This window comes from Streptopelia decaocto (genome assembly GCF_964273445.1).
Source record: "Streptopelia decaocto genome assembly, chromosome: 7".
NCBI lineage: Eukaryota > Metazoa > Chordata > Aves > Columbiformes > Columbidae > Streptopelia > Streptopelia decaocto.
In genome coordinates this window covers 31,099,102-31,118,397 of record NC_138661.1, presented here as the reverse complement: position 1 = coordinate 31,118,397, position 19,296 = coordinate 31,099,102, and the positions used below count along the sequence as shown (strand labels likewise).

General features: G+C 33.8%; 1 protein-coding gene across 5 annotated transcripts in view; it reads right to left on the bottom strand.

Annotated features, from left to right (window-relative positions):
* NOVA1 (NOVA alternative splicing regulator 1) overlaps positions 1–19,296 on the bottom strand; it is a 150,253-nt gene that overhangs the window by 15,301 nt on the left and 115,656 nt on the right. For 4 of the 5 annotated variants that reach the window (XM_082058240.1, XM_082058242.1, XM_082058244.1 and 1 more), the window contains one exon: positions 11,545–11,688. In XM_082058240.1, coding sequence (XP_081914366.1) covers positions 11,545–11,688 — 144 coding nt within the window. The remainder of the gene's footprint in view (positions 1–11,544; positions 11,689–19,296) is intronic. The other variant, XM_082058241.1, reaches the window with a different exon arrangement.

The window sequence follows — 19,296 nt, the reverse complement described above, 5'->3', positions numbered from 1 at the left end:
TAACATTTGTAGTTAAAGTCGTAATAGAGCTCACGATTTTTAACTGGACTCTATAATAATAATCCTAGCAGAATGGTATCATTATATGCTAAACCACTTTCTTAATAAAACATACACAATTTTTTGACATTAGTAATTTCTAAATTAAATTATTAAATTCAGGTTTCAAAACTGAATTTTCATCCCATCAAAAGTGTTACTTCCTCCTTTTATTATCCTCATTCACATGTATTCCTACTAATGCAAGGTAAGCACAACTTACAATTTACTTTAAAATTGCATGCAGTAAAGACAACCCTCAGTGTATACATACACATTGTGTATAGCCAGTCTTTACACTAAATGTTAATTTGAAGTGTAACATTAATTATCTAATTACTTTTGACATAATTAAAGCAAGAATTTATCTAAAACAGCCTCTTAAATGCTCAAATACAGGTGAAATATAACCTGTGAAATGTCTTTAACAAACAACTACTTGTTATTTCCTTCTGTTTCTAAAACTGAATGTGGTAATACTGGTTCTAGACAATACTTACACACTTATTTTACTAAACCTTTAAAATATATTATGAACAATAAATATTCCACAAAGACCTGCTTATCTTTTGACTTGATTTCTTTTTTAATGCATGACTTAATTATACATGAGCACTGGTCTGCAGAAGATCTGGAAGACCTGCATTTTTTTTTCAGTACCCTTTACTAAAGAACACCATTAATCACAGTTTAATCTGTTTCATAAACCAGTTTTATTCCATTAAGCACTAACAATTTAAAAGAGCTTACATGGAGACTGCACTTCAATATCTCATGGGTAGGGGGCAGCTGTTAGTTTATTATAACAATTATTACAATTACTGTTAAGAGAATAAAGTGGATCTAAATATTTTTACTGCACTTATGTTTAGTTCAAGTGAACAGTAAATATAAAAAGCTGAGAAGCATGGAGATCATGTGTTAGGTTACTAGAAACATGAAAGAAGAATTTACACTGCAGTGGAGTTGCCAAACTGCAGGCTTTCAGAAACTTTAAAGAAACAGAAATTTAAAACATACTTTTCTAATATCTTCCAAATTACCAGTGCCAAGTTCAACTGAATGAATACTTTGTCATGTAGCTTATTATTGCTGAATAATGTGAGAACAAAAAAAAAAAAAAAAAAAAAAAAAGACACTGATCTCTAAGGCTGCATTTGCTGAGGTGTCATTTGAGAAGAAGGCAGAAAACAGAAGGCCAAGCAGCCAGCAGTCAATCTGTACCCTTAGCCAAATACTCTTCAAGGCTACAAACTGCAACAATTCAAATGTGAATCACTGGGATGTAACAGACCATTGAACTCAGCCACTGGGTATTTCTAAGCATGCTGAATAGAGTCTATGGTCACAATCCTTCCGCTGATCCACTATTTGTAAACTATGCCTCTTAATAAGTGTTACTACTTTTAGGGAGTTTAATTTATTTTCAGAAGGAGAAATAAAACAACAGCAACAAAAAAACAGAACCGAAAAAACCAAACCCCACCCAAAATGACCAACAATAAGCACAAATCAAACCAAAAAACACTGAACCCAAAACCAACAAGTCTGAAAATAACCACAGGTACAACACTAGGAGAAAATACATGTTGTTTTTACTGCAGGACAAAGGTATTGACTGTCTTAAGTCTGGGATGCTATACTACAGGCAAAGACCTCAACAGACGCACCTTATCTCCAGAAGAGGAATAAACCTTCCATCTCTTATTCCCTATACTGCAATAAGTCAACCAGTGTCTTTCTCTGATTTGTATACAAAGAACAATCCTTTTTCACTCAAAACAGGCAGACATCTACTTTAATTGGTGGGTTTGTCTCACATCTGTCTACGGCTTCTCACCATCTGATGAATTCTCAAAGCATGTAAAAGGCAAAACTAGAAAGTGCAGTGTGTTGTGGCTCTATTCCTACAAACAGCTTGGGAAAGAGATAATGTTTCAGATGGTACAAAGAAAATATTAAGTATCACATAGCAAAAGCAGGGTCTTCTAGGGCTAGGCCTAACCATGCTTCAACTCAATTTACCTCTGACATGTCAGAAAATTATTGTATTGCCTTTCTCCCTTATAGTCGGTGCTATACAGGATCTCTTTCTTTCCACATTCTCATACAATTCTTGATCATATAAATTCTGAGCTCTCCAAGAGCAGCTAAATTAAATTCAGAATAGTTGAAAACTTAGAGTCGAACCTTCATGTTACTGATAAGAGTAACAATGCTGATACCGATAATAGTAAAATGCAATGAAGCCATCCAGATTTTCATTTTTGAAATGGCTCTGATGTTCTGTTTTCTCTGGTTTGTTCAAACAGCAAATAACACTCTAAGTGACTTTTTGCCCGTACACCTGTGGCAGTTGCACATCCCCCTCTGAGACCTGGAGCCTCCAATGGGGCAGTTAATGGCTCTTTCATGGGACCCTGAGTCAGTTGACAGGGTCGTTAGCAGAGGAGGGGCCCAGAGAAGCTGAGAAGCTTCTGGAATACCCACATCCAGATCTGATCAGACTATAAAATGGGGTTCCCGCTGAAGATTCCCTTTGTGTAGTCTTCTAGGAGCAGCAAGTCTGCTGAGCCAGAGCCTTCCCCTTAGAGTGGGACGCTGTCTAATGAAACTTCCCGGGATTGACAGTGCCTCACCTCGTCATTTGGGTGAGTGATAATTTACTAAATATATCCTTGAAGAAGTCCTTGCCTAACCAGGCAAGTGTAAGTCCTTGCCTAACTCAGGCGAAGTGATAGTTCACCCTGGAGTCGGAGGGCTCTGGTGTGTTTCTTGTGAGTGTGTGCATGCACACTGTGGATCCTCATTACTCTCATTTTGCTGCACCCCAATAATCTCCTCAACTGGTATCCAAACCTTTATTTTATGTTGTTGGAGTGCTAACTAACTGTATAAACCCTGTTTCTAGTCGGTTTATTGGCTGTACTTTTCCGGCCAGAATAAAGTCTGTTTTGGAATTTGTTGTCCACCTAAAACTGACTTTGGGGTGCCTCCATGACAACACCTCAGAATATGGTTGGCCATTTCTCCCCAAACTAGTTCTGAATGAAACAGTATGTCACCAAACCTGAACATGAAGGAATTGAAGTCAAAGATAATCTTGGTAAGACCACAGAGTTACATGTTGCCAACTTCCCTCTAGCTTATATGGGATGGAACTTGAACATGGAAACACCTGGCACTTTGCAACATGCTATTTATTTATATTTTGTATTGATAAAAGAAGTATGCTTAAAACAGTTGGAACAAAGAAAATGGAAACATTAAACACCCCTTTTCACAAGATATTTGAAGACCTTTACCGTATTTTGACAAAGAATGTGAATTTTCCAACTTTTACGGATTTAATGATCCATCTTCATAAGCAGATAGGACCTTTTCTTAGTACAAGGGCATGGGCAAATGCCAAAAATTACATATCATATCTACAAATATCCTTAAATGAAAGAATAAGATCTTCAATTACAGTGTGAGATTTTTTTTAACTCTTAAACAACTTGAACAATATATCCATGTAAGTCTAAAGAAAAATCCATTCAATACAAAAAGCATTATCTTTTTACATGTCCACTCCAAAATATTTTAAAGTGAATAAACCCCCCACAAATCATAAGTATACACGAAAGTGTAACGATAGCTTTTCTCCCAAATCTCACTATTTTCACAAAAGTAACATAGATTTAAAAATAAATTAATGAGATCAAAAGCATGCTTCATTAAAGTCACACTACAGTAAAATTTGTTTTCTAAATCAACTTAGTACATTTTCAAAAATCTACATCCATTCACTTCCTTTAACAAGCTTGAAAACTACTGACTGAAGTAAAGACTAAAGCTGATGGCAGGCTAAGTTTTCATGAATATATAACAGGGATGACTATGTGATATCTTGTTAAAAGCTATTTTCTTACAAGAAAAAAACAAATTAGTTTAAATTAGTTTATCCCTTTGTTTTCTCTCTTTTTTTTTTTTTTTTTTTTTTCCAAGTTGTACTCATATGCCTATTTTGTTTTCTCCTGATTTTTATCTTGGGGGACGGGGGATAAAATAATAATAATAAAAAAAAATAAAAAAATCAAACAACCAGGTAGAGTTCAAAACACGAGACGAAATTGACTTAAGACATGTATCCATTTTAAACAGAAAAGGAATAATTACGCTGTCCATTACACAGAGAAGAGGAGGTGAAATAGGAAATTAACTGATTCTAATTATTTTCAAGCATAAAATCAAAACAAGATATGTGAACACAGAATCACTTTTTTACTTACAGGACTGCAACCAGCAGATCATTCATGCCATTCTATGAATTATATGTCAGTAGTATTCAGAGACTTAGTGAGAATCTACATCTTTCCCCGTGTCTCGTGAATGCTTCTGACAACATTTCCCCTATGTTTAAGAAAGGCACAATAGACAGTGAACCCTAAAATTGCTGTGTGCTTGGAGAGAGAAGAAACAAGTAAATAAATAGAAAGGAATATGAACACTAAGAATTACCTACGTACTTGGCCAAAGGGAAAAAATTGAAACAGACAATGAGAAAGAGTAAAAAACAAAAAAACCAAAAAAATCCCAAACCAAACAAAACCCCCAAACTGATTTGCAGGTAAGATTTTTTTTTTAATTGTTATTTAAAAATCTTTATAGTATCTAAAAATATATATATCTTAAGGAGACAATGCAAACAAAAACGCTGAGCTCAGATACTGCAATGTATTGGGAAAAAGCAGTCAAAGAGAAATATACTAAAAGTAATAAGAACCTGAGAACCAGAAGAAAAATATCTACAATTAGTCTATGGAGTATAGGTTAGTTCTTCTTAGAGATTAGCGATGAAATGAAGCAATTCAGCTGAAAAGCAGCAGGAAAGGTTACCTCTGAAGCACTAGAACCTCTACTGGAGTCCTCTCATTTGAATAGGGGAACAATTCTCCCAAGCCCTTTCTAGATATTTTATCTCAAACATTATTTATTACATGCTGTCCATAGTGTGCCATAGGCAATTTGCAATCAAAAAAGGAACTCTGTCTTCTTATTAAATTGAAACAAAAAGATCATTTTACAGAGATATGAATCCATAAAATTATCTACCAATGTGAAACGTACAGGTTTTCTCAACACTGGAAAGGGAAATGCTTTTCTAACTAACATATGCATTTTCATTCAACCTTGTTACAATGTCCAGTGTTCAATGGGGAGTCAAAATTATTACTGTATAAGTCTACAATAGCAATAGCAAGACCTAAACAGAAAAGAACTCTGAACGTGAAATTGAATAACTGTTAAAACTGAAGATGAAAGTCCTTGCTAAGACTTAACCAAAACAATATGCTATGTTGAGAAATTATGTGAAGAAATATTCTGTAGGCAGCGAAAGTATAGCATAAGTTTGGAGACCTTCCAGAAAAAGTCAGCAAAATACAGGGCCTATTTCCTCAACTCTGTTCCCTTAAACTTCATTATGAGGTTCTGAATACCTCTGCAACACCAAACCTGATTTCCTTCTCATGCATCCTCTTGTGAATAAGAAAATGGTATGATGCCATAATTAGAATAATGTATTTGTTCAATATATTAATAGTTTATTATATTTATGATTTTCATGTATTTATAATTTTAGAATCTGGCGTACTAAATTCTTTAGTGATGGGTCTCTATGAAGCACTGTCTATTAGATGAAGTCTCTTTCAAACAGTATATTACTTTTGTGCATGGAATTCAGATATCATCTTCCAGATGTAAATAAAATGGTTGTTTTTAATCAGCAAACAAACTGACATACTGAAAAAAGGTCAAATAATTATCTCACAGAGAACCACAGCAAATATTCTGAACAATCAATTAAAGTAATAATAGTTTTTTTATTTTATAGCACCTTTTATCAGAATGCTAAATAACTTTATAATGACTTTGCTTTTAAATATGGGGTACTGATATTTAGAAAGATCAAGTGATACATTCAGAATCAGTCATTCTGTGACCGACATAAAAAGAAAACAGATTTTCTCAATACCACTTTAAGAAATGACATTAAAATTACAGAATTAAAATCAGATGAAAACGGTAGTTAAAATATAAGAGACAGAATATCTTACATAACCCTCACATCAAATTATCAAAGGCAAATAGAGATAGTATCTTGATGGTCTACGATGGCTATCTAATATCCTGGGATCATCATTAAAATTCACTATGTATACTTCAAGATTAATGTACTGATAGAAACTTTATAATTTGAAGTTGGACATTATACTTACTTTAGAATTCTCTGTCCTAGTGATAACAGAAGACTGAAACAAAGCTTGCTTTCCTATTTATTCTTCCACCTCCCACATATTATATATTAAGTGATACAAGTTCATCAACCCTTTAAAAGCTGCCAGTACACTTTACAGACAGCCTCTGTTTTATACCTCCTCATCTGCAAATCATTTTACAGACAAGGACAGGACTGTTCTTTAAAGTCAGAAAGAGGGAGATCATCTACATCAATCATTAGAAAGACCAATTAATACCCCTATCTCTCATTATATGTGTACAACTATATCCCCCATAGCAAGTTAAAGATTTTTCATAAAATAAAAGGATAATATAAGCCAAAAGAACAAAATCCTACTATTCAGACTTGCCCTGGTTTTGTTAAAAACAAGTTTCTCTTTCAGTGAATTTTGCCTGTCAGCTAAAGCCTTCATATTAACTGCATTTTCCTGGAGAACCAGACACATGTTTTGGTAAAACATAGCAATGGAATGCAAACTTATTGATAAGCATGGATGGACATCTCGTGAGAGGGGCGACGAGAAACAAGTGACTAAGAAACTGACCAACTGTGTATAACATTCCATTCACGTGAATACTTCATATAAAAGTGGGAGATCACAAGGATCTCGTCCCTTTTCCCTTTTGCCTTTTTCGCTTCCCTTCTGCTTATGGCCGACCTTAGGAGAGGATCTTGCTGGTCGTCCCTGAGAACTGAGGCCTAGTGAGAGACTGAATCCAGCCCCGCTTGTTTGCAGAGTCTAATCCAGGACTTTGGTGGCCGGCTCTGCAGTTGCTGAGACTTTCAAGATTGGTTTTGTATATTTTGTATTATTTTCTCTATTCTTATTAGTAGCATTAGTAAAACATCTTTAATTTTTCCAACTCTCTTCTCTCTGTCCTTCTTTCCCTCCCGATCGCCTGTGCTGAGTGGGAAGGGGGGAGAGGGAGGGGCAAAAAGGGGGAAGTGGGGGGGGAGAGGAGGTTAACAATACATCTGCCAGGGTTTTATTGTCACCCCGCAATCTTAACCCTCGACAAGACTATAACAGCCACATCCGTGTGCTGTACCTGCTTGGTACAGGCAGTACCAAGAAAACAGACTCTGTCTCATCATGTAAAAAGGTTGAAAAATATTGCAGCAACAAGATGACATAGATATGCTCCAAAAAAACTGCAAACATTGAGGACTGAATGGACAAATCCTACACCTAGCTGCACTCCATAAAATTTAGACTACACTACACGAAATGATCAAATAAGAGTTTCAGGTACAACAAAAAAGAAGCAAATAGAATGCATAATTGTAAAAAATGCAAATGCCATGGGAAAAAATAGTGCATTTTTAAAAAACAAAAATGAAAGAAAGTTTGCATAGTAAGTTAATACACAAAGATTGTGATGACAAATCTCATTACATTACTGAGCTTAAGCCTACCTAAATCATAATAAAAGGGGAAAGGATTCCTACCCATCACTCAGTCTCATGAAAAAAGAGAGGATTGTAGAAGGAAACATGCAAGAGTTTACAACTGCATTTGTAAGTGTAAATCAAATAGACAAAGGAGAAATACAAAGCTTAACTTTAGATCATTCATGTTTCTCCCTCTAAAAGAACAGTAGCATCAGTAAAGTGGGCAGATAAAAAAAAATCTTGTAAACAAAAGAAAATATGTAAACACTTTAATTACAGATATGCTTGTCTATCTAATGTCACTTAACTAGTAAAATAAATATTAAAAAACTTGTACTTTTACAAGGTACTACAGAGGAAAAGCAAGCATGTTTTATATGACATTAATGGTGTTATTCGTCACTTCTGAGATGAAACTCCCACTTGAAGTCTACTGTGGAAAAGTAAAATTGATTTCCTCCTTCTGGTAAATAAAAGTAAAGCTATATTCCCGCCAGCTCCACAGGCACCAGCAGAAGAGTTTCACCACTGCAGCTATATGTCTGTCAGCATTCTGTTATAAACAAAGCTGACAAAGTTCATGAGGGGTAACAAAGAAGCTCTCAGACTAAAAGTACAGAAAGACTGAGTTCTTTTCAGTGACAGGCAGACAGAAGGAGAAGAAAAAGTTACTTGGAATGTCCCTAATTCTATTGACTGTTTGGTTCTTTCTTCCTTAGGAAGTTTGCAGAGTATCAATTTTTAATGTGAACAAAGGCCTAAGAATGTTCTACTGAAAAGATAAACAAGATATTTACAACAATAATATCGACAGATGTATATCTTCCTGTAAAAAGGACTAAACAAATATGACTTCCAATGCAGAGGCTTCTGTTTCATGCGTGGCAATTCAGTATAACACAACATATAACAGTTATGAAGGAACTGTTTTCTTCCACTATGTAAGACATTTTAGAGACTATCCCCTTCTTGAGAATCATAAAAACGGTAGTTTCATAAACACCGGATTTAAAAAAAAAGATTCAACAAAAGTCGAGATTGCCATACAAAGGAGTTGTGATCTCATCTGAATGGAGGCAAAGTGAGTCATTAAAAGGAAGACATAATACAAGCCAGATTTCCTGCCCAGCTTCCTCTGACCTCTGTTGGCAGAGCTAGTTTCCTCTTGTGGTAAAAAGTGTGCCTCAGAATTGTTCTGCCCACTATGTAAGCTCTGTCAGGAGAATACAACTGACATACTCGTACAGTGGGAAGGATCACAGCAGGTATGCTCATCAACACACATTCTCGACAGATCTCTAATTCCAATTACTTATGGGGAGTCCTGCAACCCAGTTTTAAAATCTCACTCCAAGATCAATCCAGCATTGTGCTGCTTAAACCTTGGTTAATCACCTTACTAATCTTTAATAAAAATTATCGTCTTGTCATGATTAAAATATTATAGAAAATTAAATGTTCTTCAGCCCAACACGCTATTATAGCCATACATCAGGGTATGCTGTGAATTAATCTTACACTAAATTTCCTGACTTTCACCCAGTAAAATAAGCTCTTTCCTGTTATCCTAATATAAGATCTTGTGAGAAAACCCATGCCTGCATGGTTATTTTCTATTGAAAATCATCTTACACAGCCATACATTAAAACAAACATTTGTTGTTCTCTAATTCTCTCCTATTGAGTACTTACATGACTACTGACGGGTTTGAGATTACGGTGTTGGAACCTATTTTTGTGTAACAGCTGCAGTGCAGATACTTGTCGATACACTGGTGCTGAATGCTAATCACTACTACAGGCTTGGAACAATTGCCAGCTACGTCACTTATCACTAGAATGAACAGAAAGATCTTAATTGCCTTATCATGTGCTTTGTGCTTCCTGCTGGAAGGGCTAGAAACCAGTAGAAAATACAAGAAAGATAAAATTATTATTATAAACCAGCAGGAATTTCATGGGTTAATGATAAAAGCAGTTCCAAAAGTCTCTTAAGAAATTCAATACTCTTCTTCACATATACAATTTTAATGTTGTTCAAAAGAGATCTTGATTACTTGTATGAAAACTGAATTGAACATAAGTTATGAATAAAATGCATTAAAAGATGTAACGTGGGATATAGGCAGGACACAAAGCATATATTTCCCTTAGTTTGTCATTTTTAGCTACATCAGTTGACAATATTCTCACAGAACAACTTTCTATAAAAATAAGTATTTTATCTATTAAAAAGTCATTTAAAGTTTATACACTACACTATAATAGTGATAATTCAAAATGCATAGAATGGGTGCAAAGTAGGTACTTCTCTGATGCTAATTAAACAACATGCTCAAATAGTATTTCCTTTTCCCCCAAATAGTGATCATCAGGGTATATTCATAATTGGGGAAAAAAAAAAAAAAACAACACCACAAAAAGTGAGAAAGAAGACAAAAAAGAAAAATAGTAAGAACACTTTAAAAAAAAAAGTGCATTCAACATTTTCAAAACCTTCTAATTAAAATACATGAAATACTAAAAATAAGAGAGAGATAATAAAGGCTCAACAGAGTGTTCATAAAATATCCCTAGCTGTTGGCAAAGATTTTATCGTTGTTATTTAGTGATGATGAAGTCAAATAACTGTTGCTGGAATGGAAGTGGGCTGATGAAGAAGGCCTTCACTTTGAAGTAAGGGATATCACAATTTGTATTTTTCTTAGTAGTTCTTCTATCTGTGCAATTTCTCTCTAAATTTCATTACTTTCTGTATTAGATGTCCCTTTCAACAGATAGTCATGTGTTGATAAAAAATGTGATATATTGCTTTAATATGCTTGCGTTCCTGTTGTATGTTAAATTGTTTGTTCATACAGCCAGCAAGTTCTAAGCAGTTGACAAAATAGAAGAGGATCAGTAATTAATAAAATGTTAACTTCAAGGGAAATCAGCTTGTTGTGAAGAAATTTTTCTGGTATTTGATCTAATTTTTGCAAGATAAAATAGAAGCATTCAGCTAACTCAAACAGATTGCGTGTTAAAAACTGTTAGCACATACTGAATACTTATATTATTTGAACACAAAGTACAATAAGCTTAAGAGTACATTAAAAAAATAAGTTATTTATTAAGCATAAACCAGTTCTAAAAAGCATAGTATGAAGTGTAACAATTTGCATAGGGGAGGCAAAAAAATAAACAGTTGGACATAATGAACTGGACATACTTTTTTCCAGTTCAAAGAGAAATAAAAGCTTGTAATTGAAATACTCCTAAAAACGCAGTTTATGCATTTAAAAATAAGACATGGATAAATCTTAATTAGATGTGTTTACTATGGTTTTAGAGAGATTTAATTTTACTTCATTCTTCAATAAACTGTAATTTCAAATCTACTTTTCTTTACTACATACACTATTTAATTAATGCCCCTATGTTACTGTCCACAAACACATTTCAAAATTGTTAACGTGAATAAATAAAGAAAGAATTCTGTTTGCCATGCCTAGGTTGATATACATGCTAATGAAGCATGGGTTTAGGGGTAATTCCATTATAATTTATAAGTGATTCAGGAAGTTAATACGTGTGTGCATATATACATAAACATACATATACCATGACTTACTCTGTCTACAAACACACCAGTGTGTATCCTTGCTATTTATTAATCAAATCAAATTAAGAGTATTTTACAAGTTACTTTGCTTTCATCAGAGATTTTAAAAAGAAAACAAATTAAAGGAAGAAAAATGTTTTTCATTCAATTTACCAATTTTGAGTTAAGATATCTATGGTTATGGGTGTATATATGTGAATGAACGAAAAAATCCTTAACCCACCATATCTTTTTCTCCAGTTTGCAAGCTGTCACCCGTGAAAAGTATGGTGTAGATGGTAGGATGATACTGTACCTGATTGGCTCTGGAGGTGGTCATGGGATCAGATGGAGAGGACTTGGTGGTAGTTGGGGAAGATGGCAATGTCTGGGAACAAAGCAGTTCAGGAGCAAATCAACCTTTACAAGCCTTAGACTGAACAGTTAAAAAAATAAATAAACCAACAAAAGTAACATAACTAGAAAATTAAAATAAATAAAAAATGCCTAAGACAAAATATTTCACCTACTCATTGGAACTTAATGGAATTTAAAGTCCACTGGATAAATAATGCATGTAAATATGCATGCTTATGCATGTAAAAACAAATTAATGACTTGAAATCAAGATGGTGAACTCACATAAATACTCAAAAATATGCTGACCACACGAGGAATATATTCTTTCCTCTCTCCTTCTCTTGGGGAAAATGAAGACTATAGTAAACACAAATTCCAGCAAGTTCAATGAGCACACTAGAAACAGTTATCATTCTACAAACAAACAGGGCCAACATCTGAAAGAGAGACATTTACTTTGGCACCTTATAATGCACCATTCTACAGCATGGACTATAGCCAGCAAACTTGTGTTCCATATCTTATATAATTTTTATGCTGAAGCTTCTAAGTTTTTAGCAATATACTAACTGCTAAAATATTCATCGATGTTTTTCTATCAAAAGGCAGGTGAAAAAATGTAAACATCAATCTCATGATGGATGAACATGCAACTAATACCTTCATGACAAATTACTACAATATACTTATTAATAGTGTTAAAAATGTTCATTTAGTTTAGCAAAGGTTAATAACTTATCAGGCCTGTGTTCAAAATAAACACGAAAAAGAATTAAGAGTCATATTTATTGATCATGTTTTCTAAATAATATACATACGCTTAACATTAATTCTTGAACATATCAAAAAAGCACTGCTCTGTTGAAATTTTTATATACACATTTTTCTTTTTAAAGTATTAGATCCTGACAGAATAACTCTTCTTTTTATAAATGTAGTGAAAATGTAAAATTCCAATTTTCAAAACATAACATACAATACTTATTCAAAGCATGTGGGTTTTTTTACATCTATGTAATATATAAATATTATAAAATATCCCAAATTACACTACTTTTACTTTAAGAAATAAGATGTTAAAATGCTATACAGTGTGATTTGTCATATAATTAGTAACCAAAACTATTTAGAAATAAATGAAGCAAGATTTTGCACTTTCAGCAGTTCCATTACTTACAATCATTGACAGTCCCTCATAAAATAGGTATACATACTTTTGCACTAAAATTCTTAATGCATATGAGAAAGCTGGGACACTGTGAATGCATAAAGTTGTGTATTAGCAAAATATGGGCTTGTACATATGCACACACAAATATTTTAGCTGTATGTTAAGCAATATGAAGATCCATTTTTTTCATAGTTTGTACATAAACAAGCAGCCAAAACAGGAAAAAAATACCTTAAGAAACAGATCCTTATTTGTAACTCATAAAACAATAAAAACAAAAATAAAACATATACAGCTTAAGCATCAATTGGGACTCTTGAAAGAGGCTTCAGTAAAAAATTCTACCACGTTCCATTATAAAAATATGTAGCTTGGTAAAATGCTATTGGTCAGACACTATACATTCTGAAAATCAAGACAACTATACAGGATTCTCCCATGTCTTTCAGTACATAACATGGGTTCATTCACAAGAGGCTAAAATTATTTAGAAAAAAAATGTCAGATTCCACGACTGTACAAGCATAACCCTATTCGACTCTAGAATTATACTTCTAGTTCTAGTGGGATGATGCAATATGTCTCTTATCAAAGTCTGAAATCACCATTAAATGATTTTCTTTATTTAATCTTAAAGCAATGGGGAGGGGTAAAATAAACAAAACAAAACCAAACCACATGACCCAACAGAATGGAGAACTATAATTTATCTTGATAGCTTTTCTTTATTATAGCTATATATTAAACTCTCATCCTGAACTAAAAAAAAAAAAGTTACTGTTCTCCAGCAAAACTCTGAAAATATATTTTGACTAAATGATTTCAGACATCTGATAGTTTCTTCAATCAACACCTCTGCTAACTAGGGCCTACTGTGTTGTATATTATTTTGGTATGGTAGGCTAATTAATAAAACAAAAATAGTTTGTTCTTCATAGGTATTACTAAATCTAACTACTGGATTTATAAGAAAATATGTAGAACAATTCAACACTGAATAATTGCTTACTAACTTATACCACAAGTAATTTAAGAAACTGGAAGCGCCTGAGTTTTCAATTCATATCATTCCTAAAGCACAGAAATGTATGGCTGCAATGAAAAAGGAGCAACAATAATCATTTCAGGTGACTGTTGAACTATAACATCTATTAAATAGAAGCATTCCACTATTCCATTTGAGCAAAAGTGTGTGGAAAACACAATGGGAAAAGATAAAAACATTTAAAAGCAAAACAACTGTATTAATGAACAAGAATCAAGTATGGGCATACACATTGTTTTCCAAATATACATGCCAACAACAAAATACTGAAAATATTAATAACATTTTTTGGTTTGTGTTTTCATTTTTTGTTTGTTTGTTTTTGGTCTTTTTTTGCATGTGGGGTTGTTTGTGTTTGAGGCTTAATCTCTCTTACTTTGTTTACTGACATCACTGCTCTTATTTTTTCATCTATGTCTGTGCATTTATATATAAGTATATATATAAGAACTGACAGCATTTTGTAAAAATTTATACCTTTTGATGCTTCTGTATAATTCTAAAGACACATTAATTTGAGACACATCTATTTATTTCTTCAATATTAAAGCAACACAATGTAATTTCTCAAAAATTAAAAACAAAACAAAACAAAAACCACAGGCATTTGGACTTCATATTGAATTTCCACTGTCTGATAAGTAATTTATTGATATACTCTTAATTGCTTTGCAGGAACTTTTAGGCAAAATTACTTCTCAAAGAAAGTTGGACAGAGCTCAAGAATTCTGATTTATTACACAGCATTTTTTTAATTTTTTTTTTTTTAATTTTGCAAGTGTTTTGCATTAGGCAAGCACTTGATTTCAGTAGTTATTAGGCTTCTGGGAATGAGATGCATAAAGTGATTAGAAATCATAAGATGAATTTACATCACAGAATTTTGATTTTTGGGACTGAAACTTGAGTACCGTAATTGAAGCTTTCCTGAAATTGCAGGTTGACTGCTGGCAAGGTTATAGAAAAAAGGCAGTCAGAACTTCTACCACACATTACTTCTATGACTCGTGATCAGGTTTTAAGCTATTTCTTGAATAGCATAGTCAAAGTCACAGTTAAATTGGTCTTCCATGTTTTCCTAAATCTTATTTCCTTTCCTATTACTTATGATACAATGAATAGAAGAGTACATTTACAAGTAAGAGAGTGTTGTTTGTTTTTACTTTAAGCTTCTAGAACAGATATTTCAGAAAACAGATTTTAAGAAATAAAAACAAGCTTAATTTTAGAAGCAAAATTCTGATTGAGTCATATTTTAGTTGTAATATTTTCTGAAAGTTCAAGAAAATATTCTTCCCTGTGTTGTTCACAAGAACTGGCTATACTATGAGAGACTGCTCTCAGGCTGCACAACATACTAAAGGGTGCAGAAAGATGGTCAAAGCATCACGTTTCTATTATTCATATTTTTGAGTAAGAGTGATGATATAGCTATATAATGGAAGTATAGAATAGATACACTCTGTCTGTATAGAGTTCCAAAAGGTCTCTGAGCCCTTTTTCAATGACTTAATGAATTGTCTAATGATGAAAATCTCACCTTTATATACATATTAAAAAAACTCAGTACTTGCACCCTAGATAATTAATATTGTACTGAGACAGTTAACTTAATTCTCAGTACTTATTAGTATATTTATATATAGAAAAGTAGAAAGAAAAGGCAGAAAATGACATATCATTTGAAAACAGGGCTAGAGACATGAAAGTATGCAAAGAACATCATTTAAATGTGAAGATGAAATTGCACTTGCAGCTTACCAGTTTCTAGTTTCTCATTACAGATCTTGTCAAAGAAAGGAAATCTTGGTAATAATATTAGCCACATTAAATGACTATTAATATTAAGTTAATACTATGTTTCAGTCTTGCATATATTAATTTTGTTGCTTTTAAATCATTGAAATTAATGTGATGACAAAACTAATTTGCTTAAGCCTATATTTTAATGCCCTTTAAGAAAAGGTGGTGTCTTTTTTTAATTTGTATTAAAGAGTTGAATACCTTCTGCAGCTAAAATGAGAAACAGAGCACTGCAAAGCCCCATTGTGCTAAACAATGGAAAAGACTGACTTACTAGACTTTCAACAGTATCAGAGATGAGCCTTTCTAAACACACCACTTGCTTTGCAAAACATATTGAGTCTTCTTTACATTTGCTGTGAACTCCTTTAATCTGTAACTTTGACAAATGATTCTCATCTCAGCAATGACTGTATAAATACATAACACATTTCAAAAATAAAATTTGGAAAGACAAATAATCAAGGATTAACAATTCATTTACAATCCAGATTGTAAAAAGGCTGCTTTGATGGCTTCAGTGATCTAATTTTACTTGCTACCTTTTCACATCTGCAAAAAACAAACAAAATACATTCTGATGATATTTCATCCTCTTTGCATTTTGTTTTGCTTTTATGTAAACTAATAGACAGGGCATAGGGCAAGACAAAAAGACTAAGAAAGCATATACAGATGGAACACTTCCTTATAGGTATTTATGGAGGTAATTTATCTGAATATATGAACTCCTGGGGACTTGCCTTCGAAAAACAAAAAAAGTGTTTTAAGTATGATGTAAAAGAAAGATTATCTCATGTTCTGTTTGAGGACAAGAAGGGTTAAGGTGTTTAAAGCAAACCAGCAGGTGCCATTTGGATCATCAGAGCAACTGGATGGAGAGAATGATTTAGTCTGAAGATTACAGTAAAACGGACAAGGAAGAATCAGGACCTTCTCTTTCCTCAAAATCTGTCCAAGTAACACAGAACTACTACAAGATCAGGTACTGTTACACTGAAATACCAGAAAACTCAAGTAAGTTACCAGACTCAGGCATCAAAACACGTACAAAGATATGGGTCTAAGATTCATGTGAAAAAAAAAACAAGCAAAACAAGTCCTAGAAGGAAAGAAAACTTCTCCTCCTTTTGATTCTGGGTTACTTCAGGATTTGGAAAAATACCATCAAAACTACAAAGCTATCACAAGGCAAGAGATAACTTCAGAAATTTTTTAAGAATCAGAACCCTGTTGAAAATTTCTGAAATGTTGAATGCTGCTGTTCATGCCCCAACAAAATCTTGTATTCACATTCCACTTCTGAAGCACATGCAATGAAGAGTTAATCATCAGCTACAGAGATGGCTGTGTTGATAAAACACAGTTTTGCATACATATTGAAATGATGTTCAACATTGGTGAAACAGAAAATTTAAACAGTGATCTGGCACCTGAATTAAGTCAAGGGCACATGTGGGACAAGATAGAGTATACCTGTTTTTGTGTAATGTTAAATTTTTGCCATGAGATCTAATGTATAGAACTGTCTTTCTAGTAAATAAGGGCTTTTCTTGTTGGTGTTTTTTTTTGGTTGTTTGTTGGTTTTGTTGTTTTTGTTTGTTTGTTTTTTTTCCTCTCCTCACAACTTGTAAACACCCCTGTGTATCTTATTATTCACTGGAGAAGTGTAGCTGGTGTGACTCTTTACTTACATTCAAAAGTGAGAAAAGTTTATAAGAAATTGTTGACTAGGTGAAGACACACACTGATCTATAAAACTATACTTACTCATACTATAGAGATTAGTAAGGTTCATCTATGTGACAGACTGTTGCCTTAAATGGATGATGAAAACAAGAAAGGCTTCTCAGAAGGGAGAAGCATTTTAAGAAACCAATGAAGGTTTCTTAAGGAAGGAAGGACTTGGGAGTATTGGTGGTGAAAAACTGAACACGACCCAGCAATGTGTACTCACAGCCCAGAAAGCCAATCATATCCTGGGCTGCATCAAAAGAAGTGTGTCTAGAAGGTAGAGAGATGATTCTCCCCCTCTACTCTGCTCTCATGAGACTTCACCTGGAATACTGCATCCAGCTCTGGGGCCCCCAGTGTAAGACAGACATGGACCTGCTCAAGTGGGTCCAGAGGAGGGCCATAAGGATGATCAGGACTCTGGAGCACCTCCCCTATGAGGACAGATGGAAAGTTGGCATTGTTTAGCCTAGAGAAGAAAAGGCTTTGGGGACACCTTATATCAGCCTTGCATTAGTTAAAGAGGACCTACATGAAAAATGAGGACGTACTCTTCATGAGGGAGTGTAGTGATACCACGAGGTGTAACAATCTTAAACTGAAAGAGTGCACATTTAGACTAGATATTAGTGAGATGTTCCTTACTGTGAGAGTGGTGAGACATTGGAACAGGCTGCCCAGAGAGTTTATGAATGCCCCAACCCAGAAGTGTTCAAGGCCAGGTTGGATGGGGCTTTGAGTAACCTGATCAAGTGCAAGGTATGCCTGCCTATGGCAGTGGGGTTGGAACTAGATGATCTTTAAAGTCCCTTCCAATCTAAACCATACTATAATTCTACGAAGTCTACTGAGTCTTTATAGTCTCAGCTCATATCCTGTATTTGGAAAAAAACAAAACAAAACAAAAAAAAATTAAGCCAATATTTTCAAATTTGTATTCTTAAAGTCACTTCAAAGTAAAACTTTTGATTTAAAAATTATGACAGTTTCTTTTTGTTGTTGTTGATCAGTGTTTCTGAAGTAAAATTAGTCATTTTCACTAGAAGAAAGTGAGTTTACAAATCTGATCTCAGACGTTCAGTTTTGCAGATTTTGAATACAATGTCTGGGACTATGATTAATGAACAGAGTTAAAGATTCATGACAGGTTAATTATCTACTGAAAAAGCTAAAATGAAGCTGGATCCAATGAAAACATTAATTGTAAGTTCTATATATGAAAATTTTACTCTAGATTTTCAGGGAAGAACTTCTAAAACCTTTGTCCAGACTTTGATAGCTAAACATTTAATAGAATCAAAGAATGATTCAGGTTGGAAGGGATCTCAGGAGGCCAAACAGTGCAACTCCTGCTTAAAACAGAGTTAGCTATAAGATGACACATCTTTCCTTCTATATAGTACACAGGTCTGTAGTGCCCATCTCCAATTCCATACACTTCCTGGACAGGCTGCTACAACACCTGCTACCTGTAAGCCAACTGAAAGCTGCAAGGAAAATTCAACTAGCATACAAAGAAGCCGCAACAGTTTCTGAAGAAGGTGATTTGGTAAGACCACATTATGTAGCCTTTTCCATTGTTCATAGGAGCTGTTATCAACTTAGAGGTGAAATTCAAAGCCGAACCAGCTCAGGCTCCCGATCAGTTTATGATCACTTCCCCTGTGTTGCAACATGGTCTGAAAGAGTTGGTGCGATACTTAAGCTAATAGAGAGTAGGGAAGTTATATTCTCATAGCAGTTTCTAGGAAGTAAAAGGGCACAGGAATCAGTTGGTTATTGTCAAATAATAGCTAGAAACAGCAGATGGATGACATCTGTGAAGAGATTGCCTATGTTATGTAGAGAGAAAAGATGCAAACATATGTTAATTAAGTATCTAT